This window comes from Xiphophorus hellerii, chromosome 21 (assembly GCF_003331165.1).
Source record: "Xiphophorus hellerii strain 12219 chromosome 21, Xiphophorus_hellerii-4.1, whole genome shotgun sequence".
NCBI classification, from domain to species: domain Eukaryota; kingdom Metazoa; phylum Chordata; class Actinopteri; order Cyprinodontiformes; family Poeciliidae; genus Xiphophorus; species Xiphophorus hellerii.
This window is the reverse complement of record NC_045692.1, coordinates 23,649,967-23,677,951: the sequence shown is the minus strand read 5'-3', so window position 1 is coordinate 23,677,951 and position 27,985 is coordinate 23,649,967. Positions and strand designations below refer to the sequence as shown.

General features: G+C 39.3%; 2 protein-coding genes across 3 annotated transcripts; one reads left to right on the top strand and one right to left on the bottom strand.

The window, feature by feature from the left end:
- The first annotated feature begins 200 nt into the window (after nt 1–200).
- LOC116711948 (vasoactive intestinal polypeptide receptor 2-like) lies at nt 201–22,723 on the top strand. Of its 2 annotated transcripts, XM_032551601.1 has the most exons (14): nt 201–601; nt 4,524–4,623; nt 6,594–6,701; nt 10,384–10,481; nt 16,716–16,813; nt 18,269–18,407; nt 19,545–19,695; nt 20,646–20,706; nt 20,805–20,874; nt 21,079–21,170; nt 21,542–21,680; nt 21,981–22,022; nt 22,125–22,276; nt 22,321–22,723. In XM_032551601.1, exons 1-14 carry the CDS (start codon nt 545–547, stop codon nt 22,328–22,330), a joined length of 1,317 nt encoding a protein of 438 aa, XP_032407492.1. In that variant the 5' UTR covers nt 201–544; the 3' UTR covers nt 22,331–22,723. The 2 variants fall into 2 exon arrangements, with proteins under 2 accessions (XP_032407492.1, XP_032407491.1); XM_032551600.1 differs by having other exon boundaries at nt 203–601; nt 22,125–22,710.
- Nucleotides 22,724–23,667: 944 nt separating this feature from the next.
- Nucleotides 23,668–26,120, bottom strand: LOC116711950 (C-C motif chemokine 2-like). Its single transcript, XM_032551603.1, has 4 exons — nt 25,948–26,120; nt 24,220–24,346; nt 24,092–24,150; nt 23,668–24,002 (listed from the first exon to the last, which is right to left on the bottom strand). The coding sequence occupies exons 1-4, from the start codon at nt 26,018–26,020 to the stop codon at nt 23,974–23,976; spliced, it is 288 nt and encodes a 95-aa protein (XP_032407494.1). The 5' UTR covers nt 26,021–26,120; the 3' UTR covers nt 23,668–23,973.
- Between the last annotated feature and the right edge of the window lie 1,865 nt (nt 26,121–27,985).

Sequence of the window (27,985 nt, the reverse complement as noted above, 5' to 3'; positions counted from 1 at the left end):
CTTTATTTATTTTTCTTCTTTTTTGACCATATTGTTTTTTAATTAACTGATATTCTAAATAAAACTATAGTTTACTTTTATTTCCTTTATTTATTTATTAGATTTAAAACAGATCTGCTGTTAGCAGAAGGCGCCACATGAGGGCGCTGTCGGACTTTATTGCTCTGACTGTGGGTTCTCTCTGGTCCAGGGGCCCAGCGGGGGCCATTTCTCGGCGACGCGCTTTAAATGCAGAAGGTGAACCGGAACCAGCAGAACCGCAGAGTTCCGCCTCTTCGGGACTTTATGCACATTCAGCCGAACTTTTCCGCGATTTAACAAACTCTCCCGGCTCGGTTCGGTTCGGTCTGCACATCTGAGGCGCTGGTGAACAGAAGAGCGACCTGGACCGAACCGCGCGTAAAGGTGAGGACCGGGATTCAGGAGCGGCTTTCTCTCACCTGTCAGCCTGCGGGTCGGTTCGGTTCGGTTCGGTTCGGTTCGGACGTGTTTCCCGCTCAGGATGACAGCAGCCAGGTGAACTGCAGGTGGATGAGATGCGACCATGTTCTTTACGCGGCGCCTCGCTCTGCTGCTGCTCGGCGTCTCCCTCATCCACACGGTCAGTCCTCACTCAGCCGGAACGTCGGTCTGTAAATCCAACTGAAACTTATTTATTCCATCAGTTTCTCCAATTGGTTTTCATTTTCTTTCATAAATACATCATAAATGCATCTTACCACGTATTTTCTAAGTAAACTTGAAATAAGAAACTTTCACCTAAATATACGATCTTGTTTTAGGTCAATAACTCCTTAATATTGATGAAAAGTTTTACTTCCTCTGGTATAACGTCAGAAAAATGTCGCATAAGTTAAATTATCTGCTAATGGTACAAGTACTTTCATCAATATTAAAGAATTACTGACTCAAAACAAGCTCATATCTTGCTGAAAAGTTATTTGTGAGATAGTTTTGTCTTATTTCAAGTGAATTAAGATATTTGCACTAAAAACTAGAACAAAATTACTTGGTAATATTGTGTTTTTGCAGTGTATTCTGTCTGAGACATGGTTTATTTGGGATTTCTCTATTTTTAATGTCAATTGTGAATCTTCTTCCTCTTTGTGAGACGCTGCCAGCCAAGGCAACACATTACTGATAAACCAGCACTTTTTTTTGTCACTTTTGGTTTTGCTGCATTTTACTAAAAAATACGAGCAGATTCACTTTCTGGCTGCCTGAGGAACATTTTAAGATTTCGTTTTGGCTCAAATCTGGAAACTAAGAACCTGATTTGTTCCTTCCAGGGTTTGGATTTAACAGCTGACTTTTTAAGTGGCTTTTTGCTTCAGTATCCAAGGTGAATGTCAGCCGTCCAGAAATCCACTCAGGACACAGATTATGTGACAGGTTAAGATTTACACCTCAAAAACACAAATTCTTACCAAATATTTTTGTCTAGTTTCCTTAATTTTGCTTAAAAAATTAATAAAACAAAAGCACTAGTTCCACTAGCAGATTATTTCACTTGTGACCTGAGAAAATGTTTTGTTTTTAGTGAAATAATCTGCCAGCAGAACTAGTTCTTATTCATTAAAATGAAGAATTATTGACTTAAAACAAAGTCCTATTTCTTGCTGAAAACTGACTTGTACATTAGTTTTGTCTTGTTTCAAGTGTAAAAATATATTTGCAGTAGAAACTAAATACAAATTCTTTGTAAGATTTTGTAAGTTTTTTCAGTGTGAGCAGGTATTTCGCTCATGTTTGATGCATTAGCTTATAAAGCTTTTCAAAATCCCAGAGCATCACTTTGCAAATCGAATCTAATCATTTTATTGCCGCTGATGCGTCGTCTCTGCAGCGATGAAATCTGAGAAGTTTAAACGTCTTAGAAACAGCAAAGACTCGATGTTTGATGAGAGTTACGGTCAGATCGCTCCCATGTTTCCTTCTGATTCGTCTTTCTGCAGAAGAAGAGTCTGCCGACGGGAAATGTCTTCATTTTGTGGTTCATTATTCATCCAGAAACATTAAACTCCTCAAGAGAAATAGATAAAGTTGCTTTGCAAGTTACAGATCAAAAAATGATAGAAAGAGGGATGTATTACTAATGCTCATTAAAATAACATTTTTGTTGTTATTCTCCAACATCACAGCTTTAAATCCCTTAAAATCCACATGGCAGCATATTTACTTGCACAATAAACAAAATTTTTGTCGTCACGTAAAGAAGGACACAAAGAAGGCAACTTGGAAAATGTTGATGTTTAAGGAAAACTATCTCAAAACTACGACAGTGAATTAGGGCCATTGCAGATAGGAAACAAAAAAAGCAAGAGTACATTTCTGCCAAAAACTCTGAAATCTTGAGATAAAGCTCAGAAATTTTCTAGTAAAAATTTTAATTTTCTGAGCTTGAAAAGTGAAAAATTTGCTAGAAAAATGTCAGAAATTTTGACATTAATCAAATACATTTTTAAGAAAACAAATTTAAATTTCTGAGCTTGAAAGTAAAAAAAAAATAGCTAGAAAAAATTCTGACATTTTGAGATTAATTTGACAAATTTTCTTGAAAAACAAACAAAAAAAAAAACTAGGAAATTCCTGAGTTTCAAAAGTAAAAAACGTTTGACTTTTGGAGATTTTCTGGGTTTCCAAAAAATATTTGTAAGCTAGTTTTGCCTCATTTCAAGTGGACTAACATATTTACACTAGAAACTAGACCAAAGATGTGTTGAGATTTTGTGTTTTTGCAGTGCGGCAGGAATATGAGCTGCAAAACATGGAAAACGCAGATAGGAAGAATATTTCTTAACACGTTAAGGTGGCAGGTTGGTTCAAAGCATTAACATTCCCAGCAGGAAGTGAGGAAAGCAGAGGAAATATGTGCGTTGTAAGTGGGCCGACAGCGCTGACATGTTGGCAGTATATCTCAGTGTAAACAGACCTCCCAGCACTTACACACACTCACTACATCAATGGAGTCAGGTTTGGTGTGTGAACTCGCTCTGTTGGAGTTTTTCCCTTCATCCGTATTGTAAGCTCTGCCGTTTGTGTACGCCGTGTTTGAGAGCGTATCCTTGGTTACATCAGCCCTACCAGGAAACACACAGACGTTAAACAACGAGGTGGCAGCCACTTATCTGCAGCCTGAAATATGGTGAGGTTGGGCAGCAACATGTGATAAAGCATCTGGAGCATGGATTCTTCAAACCACGCAAAAACTCAAGATAGGCGACACACCCGACTCTCCAATCCACTTTTTTTATGGAACTGAAGGTATTTTTCTCTAAAGTAGTTCCATATTAGACTTTGACTAAAGACTAGGTTCAATTTGGAACCAAGTTACATTTTCAGCTGCTGTCGATCTCTTTCACGCTGCACTGCGTTAAATGGACCAAACCTTTTGGAAAACCTGTCCCCCTCCTCGCCTGTGGGGGCGCTGCACCAACAAGGAAACAACACGAAAACCTCCGAATAAGACAATGAGCGCAGCTTCCTTGTTCATGAAATGTAAACAAAAATGGAGTAGCGTCAGATTTTAGCGGCTGTAGGATTTCTGGCTAAAAAAATACTAGCCATTTCTCCTTCTAGCGCTAGGCTAGCGCGGCTGTATTTCCCAGAATGCCCTGCTATGTAGTCCACTTCCTGCTTTTGGAGCGTCTCCCGTCCGTTTGGTCACCTATACTTTCAAACCGAACCAGAGTTCACTTCAACCGAACAGAGACCGAGGTTAGTAGGCGAACCTCAGTTCACTGTTTTATTCTTTCTGACAAACTGACTAAAGTGTGATTATAGCGGACTAAACAGGGCAGGTGGGAAGACAAAATGGCCGCTGTTAAAGACAAACTTTGTGATGTCTGAACTGTAAATAAAACTAAAAAAGGCTTTTTTCATGTTGTCCTACATTTTGGGGTCATGAAAGTAGATAAACTCAAAGCGTTAACACAAAATATTACCAAGTATTTTTGTTCTACTTTCTCTTGCAAATTTCTCAAAATACAACCAAAGTTACTTACAAGTAACTTTTCAACAAGACAGGAGTTTGTTTTAAGTCAATTATTTCTGAATATTGATGAAAAAGTTCTAGTTATCAGTGAAATAATTGGGGAAAATGTCTTATTCCAATGGCAGATTATTTCTCTTACATACAGCTAGCATTTTTAAAATTAATATTAAGAAATTATTGACTTAAAACAAGCTTCTATATTTTACTGAAAAGTTACTGCAGAGATAGTTTTATCTTATGTCAAGTGTACTAAGATGTTTGTACTAGACCTAAAATGCTTGGTAAGGTTAATGTTTTTGTAGTGCAGCTTCTCGGAGTGTTAAATAAAACCAGAATGAGCTCACTGAGGATTTTTAAGCTCCCGTTCATCTTAACTTTCCTCCCTGAGCTGCAGAAAGCAGCCAGAGGTCAACAAGTTTCACAAACATGAACTTTCCTCCAGAGAGATGAAGCATGAATTCAACAGACGGCAGGTTTGTTAACGTTTGTGTTAATGTCCGTTGTGTTTATTTCCTCCTCGCCCTGACAGGTTAATGGGAGGTTTCCTTACTGCTGGCTGTACTGGGAGATGGAGCGAGCCAGAGGAGAGTGTCAGACACAACTACAGCAGCAGACGCCAGGCGCTGAAGGTAAAACTGCTTCAGCTGAAAAAAATCCAACAAAAACCACTAAAACACACGAAAACATGAACTGAAATTAGTTTTTCTGGTTTAAATGAGGAGGAGGATGTGCTGATTGTTGTCTCAACACTTAAGATATTAGTGATTTATTAATAAAAAAGGAAATGCATCTTTTATCTTCTCTAATTCACACCTTCCCTCACACCTCCCACAGCAGACTAACGGAGAAACATAAACTTTGTTTCTATTAAACAAACAACAAATGCACTTTTCAACTGTGTTAAAAAACAAAACAAAATATACAGAAAAGGAAGCAAGTAGGACATGAATTCAAACATAAAAGTAAAATTTTATTATTTAGATGACTGAAATGTTATAGATTTATAAAAGTGGATTTGCTTGGATCAGACCGCGCACACAGAGGAAAAAACCTGCCGGGTCCAAACAATCCCGTCTCTTTAGACCGCAGGAAGGTTAAAGAAACTTGAAATCCGAAACTCTTCATGTGTTTTTGTTCAGAGCTCTTCTGGGAAAGTGTCCCCTCTTATCCATCCACTTTTCTCCAAGGACAGTCTTGGAGTTCAGACTTTCCTGTTGAACATTTTCCTCTAAACTGTTGAAGATGAGCAACGATTTAAAGAAAGAGTTGTTGCTGCCCATCAGTTTGGGAATAGAAGTTCATTTCTAGACTATTTAGGGAATAAAATCATACAATAACAACAGCTGAGCACAGTGGTGGAGGAGTAATGACCGGGGCTTGTTCCGCAGTCATTAACTGGACCATGAGGTCAAAGGTTTGGCCCAAACTGGGTCAACAGGACAATAAACTCAAATACAGCAGCAAATCTGCAGCAGAATGGCTGCAAATGTGTTGCAATGGCCTAGTCAAAGTCTAGACTTCAAACTAATCAAAATGCAGTGGTGGGATCATGAGAGAGCTGCAGAAATGAATGAATGAAGCAACATTTTCACAGAGTGGACTAAATGTCTCCTTTGTCCTGAACTCTGACCTGAACTTCACCTCAGCCTTGAGAATAAGTCCTGAAATTTAAGATTTAAAGTTTGACAATCTGTCTTTTTGTGTGAATATGGATTAGATTAAAAAAACAAACAAACAGAAGGCTCATTCCCCCAGCACTGGTCTGCTCAAACCTTTCTGGAGTTTGACTGATAATAAAATGTTGCCTCAGCTGATTGAGCAACGCTTCGTTTTTCTCTCAGAAACGTGTCGAACACAAAAAGTCAAACTGATGCGAAGGATTTCTGTGAAACCTGAGGCCAGATTTTAATTCTGCAAGTGTCACACAGTGGAGAGATAATCCACGCTGTTCAGATTAAATCTGAGTCGTTTATTCATCTGGAATAATGACTGGTGAGAACAGAATCTTATTTTTTATTTAACTTTTTTAAGTTAAAAAACTAAATGATATAAACTGTGCTGTAAATGAGAAACAGAGAAACAAAAGAGTATAAAGACAATAGAGGAAAATAACGGTGATCCTCTGGGCTCAGTAATAGGAACCATTTTATTTCAACTTTAATTACATCGTGATGGACGGATGGATCAGTTTTATGAAACTTCATTTTATACATTTAATCTGCTTTAATAACTAATAAAACTCTGGTAAATTTCAAAAGTGTAAACATGACGTTTCTGAACCTGTAAGTAGTTAAATATTTTCTAAAGAGAAGCAGATCTAAAAAAAGCACAGAAGAAGCAGCTGTAGTATGAAAAGCTTCGTGTTTCCAGGTATTTATTGCAGCTTCTTAAATCAGAGTTCGATGACATCACAAGAGGTTTTCATTCTCCGAGTGTCTAAACATTCCCGAGTGCCGGAAAACTTTCATGTTCCTCGATTTATGGCTGATGAGAATCTGAAACCAGTAGCTCAGATAAACAGGAAGCTCAGACCTGCAGCTCTCACTTTGTGTGTTTTGTGTGTGTGTGCGTGTGTGTGTGTGTGTGTGTCTCTGTGCAGGATGTGAAGGCGAGTGGAACAATGTTTCTTGTTGGCGCAGCGCCGCTGTCGGGGAAGTGCTGACCCTCCCGTGCCCCTCCCCCTTTCTGCTTCTGTTTGGTAAAAACGGTGAGACACACACACACACACACACCCCCGCACGCGCACACACACACACACACACCCACACACACCCACACTTCCTCCTTTCTTCATTCGTCTTTCTCAGAAAACGCTTCTAGAAGTTAAAGGAAAAACCTGTAAGAGCTTCCAGAATAAAACAAACATCTCTGCCGTCGGTGGGAAAATAAAATATCATTATTTTATTCTAGATTATAATCTGACACACAGTTATATCAGATGTTCAGCCGAAATCTGAAGCTGCTCTTCAAAACGATCAGATCCGACCCGTCTAATCTACGGACGTAAAGTTCAAACAGGAAACCATTAAAACATCTGGAAAGTTTTTTTAAACTGGTTTCAGTTTATTTAAATATTGTCTCGGTGTCGTTTAAGAATAAACCCAATCATACAGTCATTTACATAACTTACAATATAATCCTAGTTAATTGGTAAAAGAGAAATTTATTATTCAAACTAAATAATAAACAAAAGTTTTGATTCGTTTTTAGATGAAGGAATATTGTCTCTTCAGATGTTTCTTAAAAATAAACAAAAAATAAACATTTTCCCTCCAAGCTCAAGAAGTTGTTTTCCACAAATATAAAAAAATATTGCTTTTTATTTTAGAACCAAACTCCAGTAAATAAAAAAAATTACTATATCTAATGAGGCATCAGATATGCTATAATAAATCCAAATATTTAAAGTTGCAGTCAAACTGTTCAGTTCAGCAAATAAAAATAATTTTGTTGATTCTAACAGACCGGATTTTACTTCAGACAGAGAGAAAAAAATCTGGATTAAAAGACAAAACAAACAGATATGAAAATGAAACTTTGGTAAAAAAAAGTCATGATCTGGATTCCTGTTGAATCAAATAAAAAACAGAAACAGTTTTCCTGCCAGTTATATTGATAACAATAGAGTTGGACTATAATCTAAATTATGATTAAAAATGCATGAAAACCTGGTGATAATAAATAAACGTTGTGAATGAAAAAGGCTGAAATGTCAGGAAGACGTTTTGATAAGGAGGAGAAAATCTTCCTGAGGATCAGAAATCTGTCAGGACGGATGAGGAGCTCATAGTTTGAAAGTTCGCTCCGACCTCCGAGCCTTTTCTCTTCCTGCACAAACATTTCTGAGGATCCTAATCCGGTAATGAGATTAGGGAACCGAGATGATGATTATCCCGACTTTGGGAAACGTGGAACTTTACTTTCTGATGAAATCTCAGCCTCCTAATAATTTAAATGATTATTGTTTTTCTTTTCTAAATCCTTTTATTTGTTGTTGATTTTGGCATTTTGAGTCCTCCGTAGATCTGGTGGCAAAATTAACAATTTATCATCTAGATTAAGGATTCAGTCTCCTTCCTCCATCAGGATGGCTAGCTGTGTTAGTAAGAACATTTCTCTGTTTCTGTGGTTTTATACTTTTATTTCTGGATCTTTTTCTCTGATTTGTTCATTAAAATTCTGTTTTCTGCTGCGGTTTTTCCCTCTCAGCTTGTTTTTGGTCGGGGTAAGTGTCGTTATCTCTGGGTGGTTCATCCGCCTCCATGCTGCAGCAGGAGGCTCCAGGTCAGCTGCTGAAGTGATGAAACATGGAGTCATCAGCAGCATTCACAGCAGCAGCTGTGGCTCCGAAATGTCCCCGCCCTGCTGGACGCTGGAGGACAGACGCAGTTATTCTCCTAATGATTTATAGGAACTGCTCTGTTGTCACGGTGGAGCAATCATTTAAAAAGATTACATTTCAAACTAGAAAATTTCGGAAGAAATTTAGCCGGGGCCTGCCAAGGCGTGCCCGTCGGTTTGGGCCCGGCGTTGTCACGCTACAAATTGGCATCGATGCTAAAGAACGCTGCAACGTAATCAATAGCATGCTGAGAATCACAAGAACGTTAAGTAAGGTGGACGTGCACCATTCAGTATGATTTAAAATGTTGTCAAGGCTTTTATTTTGGAATTTTTGTTAAACTTCATTTCAAAGGGCCAACCTAATCCCATGAATAACAGTCATTGGATAAACTCAGTTATATAATGCTCAAAACACAAGTAGTTGATGTAAAAATATTAAAGGCTTTTATTTTGGAATTTTTGTTAAACTTCATTTCAAAGGGCCAAACTAATCCCATGTATAACAGTCATTGGGTTAAATCAGTTATATAATGCCCAACAGAGCAAATATCTGATTTAAAAATATTCAAGGCTTTTATTTTGAAATTATTATTATGCTTAATTTTAAAGTTCCAAACTAATCCCATGTGTAACAGTTACTGAGTTAAATCAGTTATATACAGCCCATAGCAGCACGTAGTTCTAAAGGCCAGTTCAGTCCTGATCTGTTTCAACTGAGCGTTCCACTATAGATAGAACTACAGTGATGCGTATTTGTAGTCCTAACCAGCAGCCAATAGCCTCTTGAGTTCCGTTGCTATGTTAAATAAGTTTCTCACCAAGGTGTGAACTGTTAGTAACAGAGCCTGAGACAGCCTAGAAAATCCTGTCGCATGACTTTGCTCTGAAGCACCGTGACAGAAAACCGTACGGTCTAGATAAATTTCGAAAACATTTTACCGGAGCAGACATGCGTATCAATGTGAGGACCGATTTTGATACCAATCGTGCGATATTTGTGGGCGTGATGGCGATTTCAAAATTATTTTGGGCTCAAAAAATCTCTTCATTTCTCACTCTAGCCGAGATCTAAAGGCCCTGGCTCTCACTCTAATTTTCGGAAAAATGAGAAACTTTGGGTCGCTTAGAGGCAAATTGTGGACAAACCGTAACTGGTATCGACGAGCCGTCTTCACTTTCGAAGAGATCACAGACGTATCTACAAAATGAAATTTGAATGGCATTTCTACGTGAATTCGTGACGACACAGAAAATCCTCAAAAATAGGGTATTTCTAGGATTTTTCCCATTGACTTATAATGGGGTTTTTTTCGTAGTTTTTTGCGAATTATGTCGCCACGTTAAGCCCAAATCCCACCAAAAGTAATAGCTCCAATGGCGTGAATTTTCTGCACGTTTTGATACCTCATTTGTAGGTGTGCACGCAGCGGTATGAGCCGCATTAACGGTTACGGATGAAAAATAAAGAATTGGGAGAATAGCAATAGGTTCCTGCCATTGCTTTGCATGGCAGGCCCCAATTAAAGCTTTTCTAATTCACATGGAGCAGTCTTTCTCAAACTTTGGTCCGCCGGCGGCCCCTAGTGGCCCGCAGAGTACTGCATGTAAATAAGTGACGTCGGCGCTACAATTAGCTTACCGAAGGATTGTGTTTAAAAACAGTAATTTATAAAACTTTCAAAAGAAAGACTGAAGATACCGATGGAAAGAAAATACTTATATGATCGGAGGAAATCAAGGAGTTACAAAAACATGCTGCTAAGCACTCTGGGAAATAGTTCCCACTCCTGTCTTTTTCCTTTTTCAGTTTTTTTAAGTGCTAACCTAAAAACTCCAGTTTATTAAACTCTTGAAGGTTTGACAAAAGTAATAAAAAGTCAACACAACTTTAGTAGTAAGCTTGTCTTTCACAAACTCACATTTATGTTAAAAATCTAAAACTCGCTAAATTTATTTGACTTAAGGAGTAGAAGATGGTAGACACAACTCAATGTGGCTGAAATGTTTTACAGTGTAAAAGACTGAACTGTTTCTGTTTCTGTCAGGTAACCTAAACAGGAACTGCACGGAGAAAGGCTGGTCGTCGGTTTATCCCGACATCGGCTCCGCCTGCTCATCGGACATCAGTGACGAACCCAACGAGGTGCGTTGAAAACCCGGAGTCTGCTCCGCGCCCTGCAGCCGCACGGTGGAGTGGCGGCGTTCCTGCAGCAGCTCTGATGCTCTCTGTTGACTTGAAAACTGCTCTGTTTGGGTTCTGATTGTCTAATCAGGGTTCTGTGAGTTTGTGCTTGGTTTAATATCAAGCTTTTCTCTGCAGAAACGTTAACTCTTTACAGATTATATAAGGAAACGTCCCTGACGAGTCCTCACAGGAAGTTTGTTTTACAGATTTTAGTTATTCGTCATGTTTTCTTTTCTAAAACACCAGACTGAAGTCAGCTTCAGTGACTTTCTAAAGTTTTCCTCTGAACTGCAGCTGCTATTTATCTCAGTCCAGAGGAAAGCGGAAAAAGTGCCAGACCTGATAAAACTGCCTCCAGATGATAAACAGTGCATAAAACTCACATTTTTAAGAAACATGACGTGGGATTTGGTTTTCAGCTAACAGCTCTTTCAGAGTCACATTGCTGGAGTAAAACTCCTAGTTTCTGCCAGACTGTGGGAAATTCGTCATGTTTTTATTTATTCAGCTGAATTAACTCAGTTCTGTAACAGGTTGCTGGTAAAAACCCCTACAGTCCAAAACAAGTCACCAGTCCTACTGTAGGTTAACCTGCTTTTTTCCATTTGTGCTGCCCTGCTAAACTTTCCTTTGTCCAAAGTAATCTCACACTTTATTATGTTTGAGTAATTTATAGGTCCAAGTTAAGAGGATTAATAAAATAAAACGTAAGCATTTTATGAGACATTTTATGGTAGTTATTGAAAAAACAGTTGAATTTCATTTTTTAATCTTAAAATGAAAAACATTCAAACCACAGTGTTGCTCCTTTGTGTGCTTCAGCCACTGAAAAGTCCCGTCCTGTAACAGAGAGGAAACAGTTACAGATCAGAGGCGGTAAATCTGCTCTAACAGGAGAAAAACTGCATTAAGTCTCTAGTTTGACCCACTTTTGAAAAGCTGGGCGACATTTGCCGCATGTCTTCCCTCCTCTCCTTCCCCGTTTCCTGTCAGCCTGCTGTCATATAAGGGACACTAGAACCACAAAAGACCCTGGAGGGGTAAAAAAAAAACTTATACAATAAAATGACAAGTTTGGTTTCTATCCTTGTCTGTTTGTGCCGCTGACCGCGCAGCACCGTATAGTCATTTATAAATGAAATCAACTAAATCAGAGTGATATCAGGCTACCAGATGTCTGTGTTTTCACAGGAGCGGATTGGTTGTTTTGACGTCCGTCATGGTTTAGTTCAGGACAGCGTGACGTCACGTACGCTTCACTACTCCAGATTAATCTGGTAAATTGTTGTGGTAAGACTTTGGTGACTTGCTGGAGTGTCAGGATGCAGAGGTCAGAGGTCATGTGGGTTCAGGATTCCTAGAATTGCTCTGGTTGGATCTCAGGTTATTAATCAGGTGGTTTGTGGCGAGACGCTGGCTTTACCTCCCAGTTGAGGGGTTCAGTTCGCGGTCGAGGCGCTCTGCTTCCTAATCCGACTTCGTCTGCCTCCGTCTCGGTCCGTTTGGGTCCATCTGGATTCGTTTCTGCCTGCTAACCTGACGCAGGTCCTGCAGTTTGCCGCCTCCGCCTGACTCTGGAGGATTAACGGTGGAGTGACGCTGCTGCAGGTTTCAACCTGCGCGTTTCAGGTCCGTTCTTGACCTTTTCTCCGTGTCGTCTGCGGTTCCAGTCGCAGCCTGAGTGAACCCCGTTTTTTAACCCGGAGGCCTCCAGTCCGATGCCATGCAGCTCAACTCGGACCTTCCAGTTATTACTTACTGCATTCCAGGATTCTGTTGCTTTATAGCTTTAAACAAGCGGTTAATGCAGAAAGCCAGAATCTTTATTGTCTCCATACAAACACACATCCTCCTTCATGTTGTGCTTTAGAGCTGGCTTTAGTTTTTTAAACGTGATTAAAAGGTTTTTATTGCTGTTTCTTATCTTCTCCACATCTGGAAGAAAGCTGTGCAGAAACAAAAGTCTGGAAAAGTCTGAGAAGTGAAGCAGAATGGAGCCTCAGCTCCTCCACAGCAGCTGCGATTCCTTCATCAGGATTCAGCGAGTTTCCAAAACACAGTTAAGATGTTTCCTTTAAATAAGAAACAAATAAAATCACACATGAATAAGTTTGTTTACATGATAAGTCCATCATCCTGCAACCACTTCCTGTCATCTTCTTCTTTGTTTCTGCCAGTAGTAACATCTGGTTGTTGATCACATGATGCAAAAAAAAGTGTTTCAATTACAGTTTTGCAAAAATACTGTCATTCTGATACGGCTGGAAAAAAACTGTTCTTCCTTAAGCAAAAACTTTTTAAAAAAATATTTAGATTTTATTTCTAATTTATTCAGTTTTCATGGTAAATGGAGATGCAGCTGGTGACAGAAAGCAACCAGCGTTGTTTCTGGAAGCTTTTGAGTTTCATGATTTGAATTAGAAAAGTCTCGCCGTCGGCCATCTTTAAATCTTAAGGCCTTTAAAAACTTGATTTTGATTTTCTTCATGTTTGACATATTTTCTTGTGTCTTATTTCAACTTGTAATCATTTAATTTGTTTTAAATGAAAACAATTTATTTGTTTATTTTGCTCATCATTTTCTGCTGTTTTTGTCAATAAGTTCAGTTTGGCTTTAACCATGAAACAAAACTCCCTGCAGCATCAGCAGCATCAACTTGAGTAAAAAGCTAAACAGAAAACGAAACAGTTTGAGGATATTCTGAGCTGGAGAATTGATCTGAAGCGTAACGGCCGGCCTGCAGAGTTAGTTTGCGGTTCTGCGTGAGACGGCTGGACTCTGCAGGACCTCGGACCGTGCCCTGCGGTATCACGCTCCGAGTCAGCAGATCCGTTAAGTCCCGTCAGTCCGAGCTGCGGTCAGCGTGGATCAGATTTGTTCCTGCACATCTTTCGACACCACGTCTCATGAAACCCACGTAGCTCCGTCACGGCTGCTAATCCTTAATCTGCGTTTAAAACAGGAACTGAACCTTCAGGAGATCAAGAGGAAGGACATTAATTTAAGAGTAAAACAGGAGAAAATGGCTCATTTTGCAAATTATTTCAGTGAAACTTGAAATTTTAATTTTATATCTACGTGTTTGAGATGAAAATAAAGAGACAGTTTAGCTCAGAACCAACAGCTCATCAGTTTGATCGTTTCTGCCAGTTTGGGTTTGATTATGTGCAGCGAACAGAGAGACGCTGGAGGAAGTGAAGACATAAAGCTGTTAGAGACGCTTCAGGCTTCAGACACTCTGCAGGATTTATCGGTTAGATCGCAGAACTTTGGTCCAAACCTCTGAGGTCATGTAAGACGCGCTTCGTCTGGCCTGGACGGTTTGCTGTGTGAGTTTACACTCCGGTGCTGTTAACGTAAACTACCGAGGCTTGATCCTCAGAGAGCCACAGCCTGCAGGGACGTCTGCTGGTTTGAACAGAAAAGTAACAAAAGAGTCTGCTAAAGCTTTTGTTCAAGTCCTAGTTGCACACTAAATGTTTTCAGACACAAACCTGTAGTGGTTACATGAACCGGTGTGTGAAAAAGAGCAGGAAAAGCAAAACGTTTGGATTTTCTGCAGTAAATTCCAACTTTTCTGTCAAAGAAGCTTCTTAAGTGACGCAAAGTCAAACCAAACTCTGCAAAGTTGCAGCTGTAAAAGGCTTTGCATGTGTTTTATTTGGATTTTCTTCGCAGCGGTTACTCTCCAAAACAGATTTAAAGAGCAACTAAATGAAAATGTGGCAGGAAACCCAATAGATTTGAACAGCAATCAGACGTTTTAAAAGACATTTATTTATCTGGACTCTGACCAAATTCATGCCAACTTTGGAATCTGAGGAAAGCTACAAAAAAATTCCCCCAAAAAACATTTTCTTCCCAAGTTTTCTGTTATTTAGCAAATAGAAATATTTTTTGTTATTTTAACAAAACTAAAAAAAGAAAAGTTTGGTCTGATTTAACTTCAGACAGTACAAGAAAAATGTTTGTCTTTTATCACAAGATGGCTAAAATAAAAACAATAATACTTAATTTATTCGAGGTTTTTTATTTGTATTGTTATTTTTGGTATTTTCCTTTCAATTTTATCATCGTTTAAATTAATTTTATATCTTGTTTTATCATTTAACTTCTTTGGTTTGCTGGGGTTGCTGTAAATTGTAAATCAATAAACTTTGACTTGACTTTTCACTCAGTTCATGTAAATATCTGGTTTCAACTGTAAACGGCAATTAAGCCGAGCGAAGCATGAAGGCGATGTGGGCTGTAAGAAAGCAAAACAGTTTTTGATTTGAGAATATTTGAGCAGAAACGAGTTGAATAGTTGAGACAAAGAGCAGAGAAGAGCTGCGAGTTTCCAAATAAGGAAATATTTAAGAAAATGAGGAATGTCGCTGTAAATATCCAACTCGCTTCGCCTGGATCTCCCACTGGAATCCATCTTCATGGGAACGAGTTCAGACTCTACGAGTCTCCAGGTCTCCATCGCTCTGCTCCGCGTCGTGTTCAGGGTTTCGGTCACAGAGGCAGACATGCATGCAGCTATTTTTACACTATATGTTGAGTGTGTTTTGGTGGAGTGTGTGTGTGTGTGTGTGAGGGGGGGGGGGGGGGGGGGTAATTGTCAGCCGTGGGGAATGTTGTTTACAGCTGACCAGAGAGCGATGAACGCCAGGCGCAGAACTCGCTGAGACGGAGCAGAACCCCGCTCTTATTCTGAAAGAGCCTCCTCCCGTTGGAGGCTTATTATGAGAATCACTTCAGAGTTTAAAACTCTTGATTTCAAGAGCTTTAATGCATCTGGGGGAGGTTTTCACCTCAGTCAGGTGGAAAAACACAAAAAAAGATTTTTTATCTGGTTTCTAATATCTGAGTACAACTGAAATAAACCAAAACTCACCTAACAAGATAAAGGAGCTTATTTTTAACACTGATATAAAAATACAGGTTTCACTTAAAACATCAGGAAAAATCTTTAAGTGAAATAAAAGTGGAACTAGTATTTTTTTTATTAATATTAAGGATTTATTTACTTAAACTACGTTATTTTGCAGAAACGTTTCTTGTAAGTTTTTGTTGTTGTTTCAGGTTTACTACAACATTTGCATTAGAAACTGGTAAGATTTTGTGTTTTGTAGCATTTTTCAGCGTTTTGCAGAACTTCTGCCTGTTGGATCTGTTAATACTGCTGATCAAACCATTACCTGCTCAGAGAAACAAACTGGGAACTCTGGTTTTGCTCCTGGTGGGCCTCGGGTTTCATTGGACCTTTTCTTCTGTCAGTACTTCTCCTGGATCGCCTCAGACAAAAAATGCAACTGTGGTCGTTTTCTTTGCTTTTTTGACCCAGTCGATCTTCACCAATTCTCAGCAGAAATGACTAACTGGGTGGATCTCTTAAATTACAGCGTTTTAAAACAGTTTGGAGTCTTAGAGTGAAGTTTTCTCCTTTAGCGTTGCCAGAGGACGAATGATGCGACACTCTCTACTTTTCTGCTCTTACTTGAGGAATATTTCTGTATTTTCTACCCACTGAATGAAAAACAAACATGTTTTAACCAAAGATTCACCAGATACAGACAAACACCTGCAGTTTCTGTTACAGTTTCAGAAGTTTTGTATTGAAAGAAACTGATTTGGAAACATTTTCTTTACTTATATGAATTATTGTCATTTAGGTTCTTGTAATTTTTAAATATTAACTGACTGATCATTTGAAATGAGTCATTTTCTTTCCAAATCACCAGTTGTCTTACCATGTGCCATGTTTTGTTGTCTTTCCTGTCTTGAGGAGGGAAACATTCGTCTGCTTCACATCTAATTTAAAACCAGAGAAAGTTTTTTTTTATTTTTTAAAGCCTGTAGGACTTTAAGCTGCTTCAGTGAAAACGTTGCATTGTTCAGCTTTTTGTGAAGCCGCCTATTTCTTCTTCAGTCTTCACAAATATTTGGTTGAATTTGTGTCTTTTCTCATAAACATTTTTGCACTCAGATGAGATTTATTTGAACAAAAGAATGTTTTTCATAAACAGCAGCGCCGGCCTCGGTTTGTGTCTCATAATCCATTTTCACTTGTGTTTATGAAACATAATGCGGTTTCACGGAGGCCAGCCCAGCTGCGCCTCATGTTTTATGATCGGCTTTGATGAACGGCCTCATTGTTTCTCATTCAATGCTCCATAAAGTGATGTCTGTGTGTTGCGGCGCAGCTGGTCTTCTACAGAGTGGTCCAGATCCTGTCCACTCTGGGTCACAGCCTGTCGCTCGTCGCTCTGATCACCAGCACCGCCATCATCTGCTCCTTCAGGTACAGCGCTCCCAAATCGCAGCAAAGCGTCACATCTCCTGTTTACGTTAAACACTCTGAGTCTGCAGCACATCCACTGTTCATAAAAACTCAAATAAAAGCTGGAAGTCAGATATTTTAGACCAGCTGCCTGTCGAGAACATTTTTCTTCTGCAGCTCAGTGCCAGTTTAATCGGATTGTTTTGTTACATAACCAGATGAATGTTTTCGGGGTGAGAATCGGGTCGGTTCTGAACGCAGCGGTTCTCACGGTCTGGTCGTCTGCCTTCCAGCAGATGTTCCATCACGACCTGCAGTTCATTCAGCTTTATGTTGCTTAAAACTTTCTGATAAATTCTGATAATATTAATGAAGAAACGCTGGACATTTTCAGTTTACCAAGTATTTTGGTCTAGTTCAGGGGTGTCCAAAGTGTGGCCTGGGGCCATTTGTGGCCCCTCGCTGACTGTGTGTGGCCCCTGACTTCTTCACTTCAAGAATGATGCACATTTGATAAACGGAGACTTTCTATTTATAATTAGGATAAAACAATGACAGATAAAGTCAGATTTTCTCAGTGATTTTCACTCCAAACCAAACTTTCCTTTGCTGCTCTCATCTGATTTTAATTCATTTGGCTAAATACAGCAAACATTTTCAAACAAAGTGTGACCTAAACCCTGATTTTATTGATCAGAAGTGATTAAACTGTTCTCTTTTCCCAATTAAAACCTAGAAAATCTGGAAAATTACTTTTAATAAAGCAAACCTGCAGAAACTTCATAAGTTTTGAATAATTTACATATTTCTAAATCTGACTACTTTGTTTAAAATATTGTCAGCTTAGTTATTTTTAAATAGGTTAAAAGAAACTTTTTTTTGGCCCTCCTTTTAACTTGATGATTCTTATGTGTTTAAATTATTTTTCTGATCATAAATGTAGATGTTTATAAGGATCAACACACATCTGGATGTTTAATTTATCTAAAAGATGCTGTGTTGACCCATGCAGCGTTTTTATGCAGCAAAAACATAAAGTTTATGTTAGATTTCTTTCCCGCTTGTCTAAACATGAAAAGATTTTTGGAATCTGAAACATTTCTGGGAAAATCCTGTAAAAAGAGAAAGTTTATAAATCGTGTTAGGTCGCTGTCCAGTTGACTAAATCTGCATTTATCTTCTTAAGAGGTTTTATTTATAGTGTGGAGAGACATTTATGACGACGCGTCCAGCATGTGGGAGTCTCAGCGTTTACTCCCTGACCGGTTTCTCTGTGGAGATAAGATGAACCAATTAACAGCAGAAGCTCGTTAAACCCTGATTGGTTCGTTTTCCAGCGAGTCGATAGCAGCTCGCTGTTAGTGTGTGTGACTCGGTCAGGAGGAACTGCTGTTTGGACAACACGTCACCCACCGGGTCGACTCTCCCTGTAAACATTCCTCCTGACGCTCCGTGTGTGTGTGTGTGTGTGTGCAGGAGGCTCCACTGCATGAGGAACTACATCCATCTGAACCTGTTCGTGTCCTTCATGCTGCGAGCCGTGGCCGTGCTGATCAAAGACACGCTGCTCTTCTCAGAGGACCAGAGCACCGACTGCAGCACACAGCTGTCTCTGGTGACGCCACACACAGAAAACACTCGGAAAAAAAACACACAGAAAACTAATGAGAAACAGACAGAAAACACAAAACACACAGAAAACAGACGGAAAACTGTTTTCTGTGCATTTTCCGGAAAATACACAGAAAAAACACAGAAAACACGCTTAGGTTTCATTTACCCCAGTGTGCTGGAAGTAGTTCTCTGAAAGTCTCGATTCAGGTCTTTAAAGTTTCCCTCCCAGCAGCCGGACTTTGTTTGGTCCTTTAAATCGTTCTTCAAGTTTTCTGAAAGTTTTTCTGAAGTTGATCTTTGGACTTTGGCTTCTTTTCATCAACTTTCTGTCCAGTTTTTGTTCTTTACTACATCTAGAAGATGATTATAAATCTGTTTTCATCTGACGAAATGTTAGAAATCAAGTATTCTATCAATTATTCTGGTGATTAATTGAGTAAAAATAATTTGTCAGGCTCTGCAGAAACTACGTTAGCTTATTTGATCAAATCCTATTATTATAAATATTTAATCAGGATAGAAGCAGAGAAACAAATCATTTTTTGTTTCTCTGCTTTTCTCTTTATTTGACACATTCACACCAAGTGCTGCATTGTTGTTTTATTGAATGTTTGTTAAAAGTCTGTAAGTTTTTTGGCTCAACATTCTGGTTTTTACCTAATATCCTTCCAGGTATCTTTACGATGAGTCGCTACATGTAGCGTTAGCTAAAATATGCCTCATTGTTAATCTGTGGCATATTTTCACACATCTAGCAAAGCGAAGTGAACATAAACGATGCCTATTGGCTGCTACAGACGAGTTTGATGTGTTTATCAGGTGTTTTCTGTTCAGGTGATCCAACATGGAGGACGGGCTGTCGTCAACCGTTTCGTCTTTTTGGTTTAGCTTAAAGTATTTTAGCTTAGCTTAGCATAAGTAGCGTAGGTTTTGGCGGAAGTGAGAGCGTTGTTGTGCAACACAAATAACCTTCTGCTGAATAGTTTAACAGTATTTATGGTGGGATATTTAACAAAGCAGATAATTTGCACTGAAGGTAAAAAACTGAAAATAAAAAAGGAGATAAATGTTTCTTACCTGCCTGTGACGATATATTTCAGACATTCAGTTTTTTACCACGTCCTGATTTCTGTTCCAGGTGGGTTGTAAGGCCAGCCTGGTTTTCTTCAACTATTTCGTCATGGCGAACTTCTTCTGGCTGCTGGTGGAGGGTCTGTACCTGCACATGCTGCTGCTGGTGGTCCGGACCTGCTGCGTCCGCCTCTCCGTCTGCATGCTGATCGGTTGGGGTGAGCCGGACGTCCCTCCGTCCCGCTGCACCGCACCGGCTCAGCTGTCCGCTTCATTTAGTCGAGGGTGATCAGAGAAGATCTAGACTGCAAAAACTAACCAAGTATTTTAGTCTAGTTTATGGTGGAAATATCTCGGTACATTTTAAATAAGATACAACTAACTTAGAAGTGAGAAATAGGAGCTTTGTTTTAATAAATGTTTCTGAAAAAGGCAGATTATTTCAGTTCTAACAAGACTTTTTCCCATGTTGTAACTGGAACTAGAACTTTTTCATCATCATTAAGGAATTATTGTCGTATTGACTAATCTCCTGTATTTTGCAGAGAAGTTGGTTTCAAGTTTTGTCTTATTTAAAGTGTAATCAAAACTGGACCAAAACTGTAATATTTTAGTGTGTCGAGTTTTTCTGTGGTTTACTCAACAGAAAGAATAAACCACCACGCTTCTTTTATTGGTTCCAAAATAGATTCTCTTATGCAAATTTTAGGATTTTTATGCAGCTTTCTAAACATATTGATCATATTTTGAACCCGACTGTAAGTTCCTCTCAAAAGTTGTATTTATTTATTGGTGTTAAATATTTTCTGAATAAATTCCATCTAAATTCTGCCGAGTTTTAAATGCAGAGGGAGGAAATCACTTCTGATCGGCCCTGAAGAGCCTCGGCGCCGTGTTTGTGTTTACGTCTGGATCTGAAGTTCTGAATGTTTTGAGCAGCTGAATGTTTTCTCGCCTCAGAGATGAACTGCAGAACCAGCAGCTCAGTGACCCTCAGCTGGTTTCACAACCGTTTCTGTTCAAACTGTTTTCTTTTCCGCTGCTCCTTTCTTCCACCATCTATCAAAACTCACGTCACCGCCGCTGTTAAACGCTGAGCTTCCTGAACGCGCCTCGGTGAGATGTTCTCCATCTGGCAGAACCTGAACAGAACCGCTCTCTCTCTCAGGAATCCCTTCTGTCTTCACCGTGGCCTGGATCGTCAGCCGGATCAACCTGGAGGACACCAGGTGAGTTTGGACCGCCAGGTGAAAACCTGGTGAAATAAGTTTGATGAAAACTTCAGGGAACATTTGAGTCTCTGAAAACGGTTCGTATTTGTTGCCAGATGCTGGGAGATCAACGACCACCCAGTTCCTGACCGGCTGATCAACTGGCCCATCATGGCGTCCATCATCGTGAGACTTAGTTATTTTTCATTTTTAAAGGTTTTTAGACACCTTTACCTGGTTGAAACGTATTTTCTGTTAGCGCTCCTCCTGCACTATATAAATGTCTGCTTTTGTTCTCTTAAAAACTGTATTTACTTATTTTTTACACTATAAAAATAACTTATTTATGTAATAAAAGCTCCGTCTGTGTCTGCTCTGTTTCTCCTGAAGATAAACTTCCTGCTGTTCATCAGCATCATTCGGATCCTGGTGCAGAAACTACGCAGCTCAGACGTCGGAGGAAACGACCAATTACAGTACAGGTACTATAAAAAATCATCGTTAACTCAGCTTGATTTGATTGTTTTAAGTTTGTCCTGTCAGTGTGGGAATTGTTCCTGTAGTTTGTGTTGTAGTTACTGTTGTAGTTTCTGCTGTAGTTCATGTTGTAGTTCATGTTGTAGTTCATGTTGTAGTTCATGTTGTAGTTCCTGTTGTAGTTCATGTTGTAGTTCATGTTGTAGTTCATATTGTAGTTCCTGTTGTAGTTCCTGTTGTAGTTCATATTGTAGTTCCTGTTGTAGTTCATGTTGTAGTTCATGTTGTAGTTCATGTTGTAGTTCATATTGTAGTTCCTGTTGTAGTTCATGTTGTAGTTCATATTGTAGTTCCTTGTTTTTGACCAACTGTCCAGGCGGCTGGCCAAGTCCACCCTGCTGCTGATCCCTCTGTTCGGAGTAAACTACGTAGTTTTCTTCTACCTGATGGAGCCGGACGATGAAACGCTGAAGCAGATCAAGATCTTCTTCGACCTCGGCCTCGGCTCCTTCCAGGTCAGGAAACTTTGGACCCTCAGAACCTTTGAGGGTCCAAGGCCCCTCCCCTCCCCTCCCCCCCCCCCCCCCCCCCTCCCCCCCCCCCCCCTCCCCTCCCCTCCCCTCCCCTCCCCTCCCCTCCCCTCCCCTCCCCTCCCCTCCCCTCAACAATTCATGAATTTTGTTTTAACTGTTGACTGTTCAGCTGGACATCATAAGCAGAAAACAGAAAGAAAAGAAAATGAACTACGGGTTCACCGATTTATCAGCCAGACAATTTATCGCTGCAGATTTCCTTCATTGTCCTTTGTGTTTCAGGGCCTCATCGTCGCCGTCCTCTACTGCTTCCTCAACAGCGAGGTGAGACTTCCTGCCCACATCCGTCTCTGGAAACGCTTCAGTCAGTCAGTCAGTCAGTCAGTCAGTCAGTCAGTCAGTCTGCTCCTCTCCTCTCCTCCGCAGGTTCAGACGGAGTTGCGGAGAACATGGAGGAGTTTATCCACGAATCGCTGCGTGTTGCAGGACTACAGGCTCCGCCGCTTGTCAGCAAACCTCAACAGCACTCAGTTTCCCAGAAACACCCGGGCCCAGTCCATCCTGCAGACTGAAACCACCATGCTCTGACCCGGGCCCAGTCCATCCTGCAGACTGAAACCACCATGCTCTGACCCGGGCCCAGTCCATCCTGCAGACCGAAACCACCATGCTCTGACCAGAACCGGCTGGAAACTCAAACATTTAAACCAACAGCCGGGTTCTGCCACAGCGCCCCCAGCTGGGGGACAAACCACATGTCAATCAGAGAGAAACCGACTGAAAATCACGGAGGAAAAACGAAGACCGTTATTACAGCCAGGTTTTATATTTTTATATGATTTTTCAGGCTTATGGCTCTTTTGAATTTAAATAACTGAATAAAAATGATTTTCTTCATCATAAAATCGACTCACTGTTTATAATGTTTTTATCTGCATCATATTAGACATGGATGTATAAAAATATAAAAACTGTAAACATCTGGACCTTTACCTTTTATAAAAACTGTTAATAGAAAGTCTCTTTCTGTTTCTTTTTATTGTTTTTCACTTAACGACGATTACTGAAGCTTTGTCAAATTAATGTTTGAAAAAAATCTGATTTCAGATTGAATAATTATTAAATATTTATGTTCTGAAATTATTTTTAAATAAATATAAATGCTTCTGTTTAGCCATTAGCTCAGTAATCAAAACTTGTGAAAAGTGGATTTTTTTTTTTATCACATTTCTTTAGAGACAGAATAGATATTTCAAGTTATTTTTTAATTTTAATAATTATGATTAGATTTCCACATCAGACCCTTTTTTTATTTGTGGTTTCGGGAACTGACCTGCTGACGGGACATTTTTCCTGCAGCAGGAGAGTTAAACAGAAAAATCTGGTCAAAAGAGGAGAAATGAAGCTTCATGTCCTGTGGAATCAGAGACCTCCTCCTCACACGAGTAGCTCTGGTTTGCTGTCTTTATTATTAGCGTGTCGCGTTGTGCGCACAGTTGGTCCATCAGTTCGGTTCGTTTTGTGGGGCTGCAGCTCTGGATCAGGTGATCCTGCAGCGGTTTTGGTTCTGAGCCCAAACAGTCAAAGTAACTGAACGTTTTTCAGCCTTATTTTCCTCTTCAGCTGTAACAATAAAACTTCTGGACCTTCTGCACCGAAACGTTTCCACATGATTTATGATTTGATGCTCGTGTTCATGTGGTTCACAACACATTTTCAGTTTGTATTTACTAATAATTAGACACTAGTAACTAAATAAAACTTTATTTTCTGATCATTGCATTAAAACCAAACCACTTCATCAGGATTTAACTGAGAAGTTTTTAGGCCAATCGCCGTTTTTCAGATTCATACCAGCTGTGGCCACAAGATGGCAGTAAAGTCCTGGAATTTGACTTCTGTGTTATTTTTCCATTTCTTCTGTCTTTCGCCTTCAAAGATTTTAGTGTAAAAATGTTCAAAATCATAATTATTGACAGAAATATATTTATTTAATTCTCAGCAGCACAATTCACTTATTTGAGTGAATAAGTAAGAAAATTTATTTATATTTCATAAAGCATTTCACAGGGAAAGTTCATAATGCATAAGTACAAAAATGAGACGAGTGGGAAAAAAGCAATTATTTTAAGTGTTGAAAGCAAATGCAGAAATTTTATTGGTCAAATAAATATTAATTTTTCTTGTAGAATAAAATAAATATAAGAATCAGTGGGCTGAGGATTATTAATATTTTAAATGAAGCTGCATGTCCAACAGTGTGTTCATGTTCGCTTTATTCCTTCTTCGTAATATTGGCAATGACTGAAAAGAAAAAAGAGGAAAGTGAAAATCAGAGTTAATTCATAAATCATGCATTGTTTTATGTGTTTGCATCTGAAGAGCTAATGTACCTTGTTGGACCCAGGAGTCTCTGGGATGGACACATATGGGTCCAGTCTGTGTGTAGAGTCTGGACATGTAAACAAGCTCGTTAATTCTGGTGTGATTCTGCGTGTTGAAATGAAATGAGTGAACTCACATCACGGCTCTCACACAGGGAAACCGGGCCGGCTGCTTATGGAAAGCCGAGCCGACAACTTGACTGCTGAGGTTCTTCCTGGAGACGTGGAGGCAGCACGGCCGGTTCTTCCCGGTCGGATAGTGAGCTGCGAACAGAGAGGGGATTAGACTTTAAACTGCAAAAACACAAAATATGAACAAGTATTTTTCTCTAGTTTCTAATGCAAATATCTTCCTACACTTGAAACGGGACAAAAATGACATAAAAATAACTTTTCATAAAGATATAGGAGCTTTTTTAAGTCAATAATTTATTAATATTGACATAAAATACGTAACAGTAATAATCTTCCTGTTTGGGTTGTTGTTCCTTCCTACTGTTGCTCTGTGTTTTCTGAGGCTTTGCAGAAAAGTAAGTGAGTTGGTTCAATCTTCCTAAATCAGATGATCATTTTTCCATGATAAACTGGAAGCTGTTTTTGGGTTTTACTGGTTTCCTTTACAAATGTGCGTAAAACTTTGCCAATATTCCACTAATGTCCAAAAAACACAATTTCTCAATTGCAGTGTTTCCATTAAATGAGAAGCAGAATTAAAATCAAACATGAGTAACTGTTTATGTGATAAATCATTAGAAAACGTGCAGCACCGTCATCCTCCTTCCCCTTCCTGTCGTCTTCTTTGTCGTTTCCATCAGTAGTAAATGAGAAAGCTTTAGATGATGACATTTTTTTTTTATCGCCCCACAAGGGTTTTTTTGTGGGCTCTAGTCTCCTATTTTCAAAGTAGGCTGACAGGAAAGGGGGGAAGACATGCGGTAAACATCGTCGGGTCCGGGAGTCGAACCCGCGACAGCTGAGTTGCCTCTGAATGTGGGTCGCGCTAACCCCTCCGCCACCACAGCACCTGTAGATGATGACATTTGGAGTGGAATAGTCTCTTTTTATTTAACAGACGTCGCCTGGCAGTGTTTTCATGAAGAGTTTTCCAGACTAAGGTTAATAATCTGTCACTAACTTCGATTCAGCCAAAAAAAACATTTTCTTAAAAAACTTGAGTTTTGTTGAAGTTGGCATCTTTTCATTAAGCAAATTTATTTCTGTAATTCCAGTTATGAAGTTATTCTGATGATTGTTTTATGGACATAAATTTGTTTTGTTCTTCTATTGTTTCTGTTTATAGTGTTGATATTTCTTTGAAAAGTTTTTAAATGCCTTGTCCAGGTTTTGTGGATGGAAAGTCAACAACAAAACACTTTGCTGCTTCACCAATCACCTAAAGGTCAGAAGTTTCATGGTATATAAAACTTAAACAATAAAAAAGTATCAGTATCGGCGATTCGGGCCTGTAACTACTGGGTATCGGATCTTAAAATGCATTTGAAAACGTCCCAGGAGTCGATGCATCGGCAGCTGAGTCACATGAGAACATTTTGTGGCGACTTCAGCCGGCCGAGTTTTGGTTTGTGCAGAATGCATTACAATAATCGAAATGAAACTAAAGCATTAATTAAGATTTCCAGTTCATAACAAGAGCAAATGAATCATTTAAAAGTTTCTAACAGGAGATTTTGCCAAAACATCAAAAATCTCCTTTGCAGAAACACAAAAGTTCATTTAGTCCTATTTCAAGTGCAGAAACCAAAAACATTGGTGATATTTTGTGTTTTTGCAGCAGTAAATAAAGCAGCACTCTGTTAATAAACTGAAGTATCTGAACCCGATGGATGAAACGCAGGAATATCTACCTGCAGAGGAGTGGCTGCACGGACACACTGCGAGCAGGAGGAGCAGGAGGAGCAGGATCTTCATTTTGATCATCAGCTGATGGATCGGAGTGACGGCAGCTGATCTCCGGTCTGGTATTTATCGGCACCATCAGCGGGGCCCCTGTGGGCCCCGTGACGCTCATGTCTTCATGCTTCTGCAGGTTGTGTGTGATTGTTTTGTGGTCAGTGTTTCTCACCTCCGCCCCTCCGCCTGTTCGCCCCTCCGACCACAAGCTTCATCTCAGCGACACGTTTCTGAGAAACGGCCTCACACGTCGTCAGAAAACGCGTCGCCTGTTTCGCTTTGTCATGGTGGCAACTTCACATGCCACAACAAAACAGGGTTTCCGTTTCAGCCTGACGTCTAATCAGGATAAACACAAATGCTGAGGAAAGTCATCAGTTTGGTTTCTCAAATTTGCACAAAAATATCTCAAACTAGTTTTTAAATGGACTCATTTTCACCAGCTGCGACGTTTACGTCAAATTTCCTTTAACTCTCAATCAGAGCGGAAACAGAAACCTTTAAATGTTTGGGTAACATTTTATTTGAAGGGCTGCAAATGAGACCAAAACATAACAACTTATGAACATGAAGGAGGCTTTATGTTCCTGACTGATGACATGAAGTGTCATCCAGTAAATAAACTTTTAACAGATCTTTACATTAAAAGTGTCATTATTTACCAAATGATGCTTCATGTCGACAGTTTCTGAAGATTCTTCATGTTCATAACGGCGTCAGAAATAAAGTGTTAGAGTCTTGCATTGTTTTTAAATGCAGCTCAGATTGATGCTCTACAGTGAGGATAACTGTATGATTTATGATTTGGCATTTTCAGGATTTCCTGTTCTGACTGCAGAGGAAGTCGCACATGAATTTCACACAATCAGTCGCTGTAATAAGTTCACACCTTTTGTTCCAGAGCAACAAATCTAAATTTGATCAGGTGTTTTTTACGTGACAACACACAGCTGTTTTTATTTGTCTTTACAAATAAAAACATGAAAAGTGTTCATCGTGTTTCAAGTTTCTTAATTAGATTTAGGTCTGTACTTTGACTAGGCCATTTGATCTGAGCCAACCTTTGTACGTAGCTGTATATTTAGTTGGTTTTCCCTCAATCCTGGTTTTCTTCCAGGATTTTAAAAGCTCAGTAAAGGTTTTGCAACTGTCTGAAAATGTTAAACTGAAACTTTCTGCATCAACCGCTCGGCTGTGGCCAGTTTTTTCATTCTGAGGTAAAAACGACGTTGCAGAAACTAAAGTTTGATGTTTCGTAACGTTCTGCGGCTGGGCCACTCAGATCCCCGCCGCTGTAGGTCTTCACCTCCCCACACGTCTAAAACAGAACGTGAAGCAAAATTCAGTTTTTACACGTTTTTATTTGAGTTTCTGCAGCTTCTAAAAAAAACAACCAAAGTGATTTAAAAAAAAAAATCATCCAGACATTTACTGGCAGTGAGTTCATGTTTTTCAGTGTCTGGAAAACGAGCCATTTCAAAACTCTGCCACATTCAGAGGGCAATGAGACGTTGCCTAGCAACCCCAGCCAGCTCAGCTTGTTACCTAGCAACCCAAGCTGAGCTCCAGCTGGTTTGACAGAGTCACATAGTAACTAGTTACATTTACTTAAGTAGCTTTTTTTAAAGTATATTTAGGAATATTTTTTATTGTATTTTTTTCTTCTACTTGACTAATTTTATTACAAAGTATTTTTACTCTTACTTGAGTAAAATTTCTGGATTTTCTACACAGTGAATGAAAAACAAAAACATTTTAACCAAAAATCCACCAGACAGACAGACAGACAGACACCTGCAGTTTTTATTAAAGTTTTATAAGTTTTTTATTGAAATAAACTGATTTGGAAAATTTTTTGTTTTGCCTGATTTTGTTATTTTTGTTACTTATATAAATTATTGAAAAATTGGTCCTTAAAATACCAAAATTTCCACTTAACTTTATATTTTGGTCTGTCTGATGATGTAACTTTTAAATATTAAACGATTGATA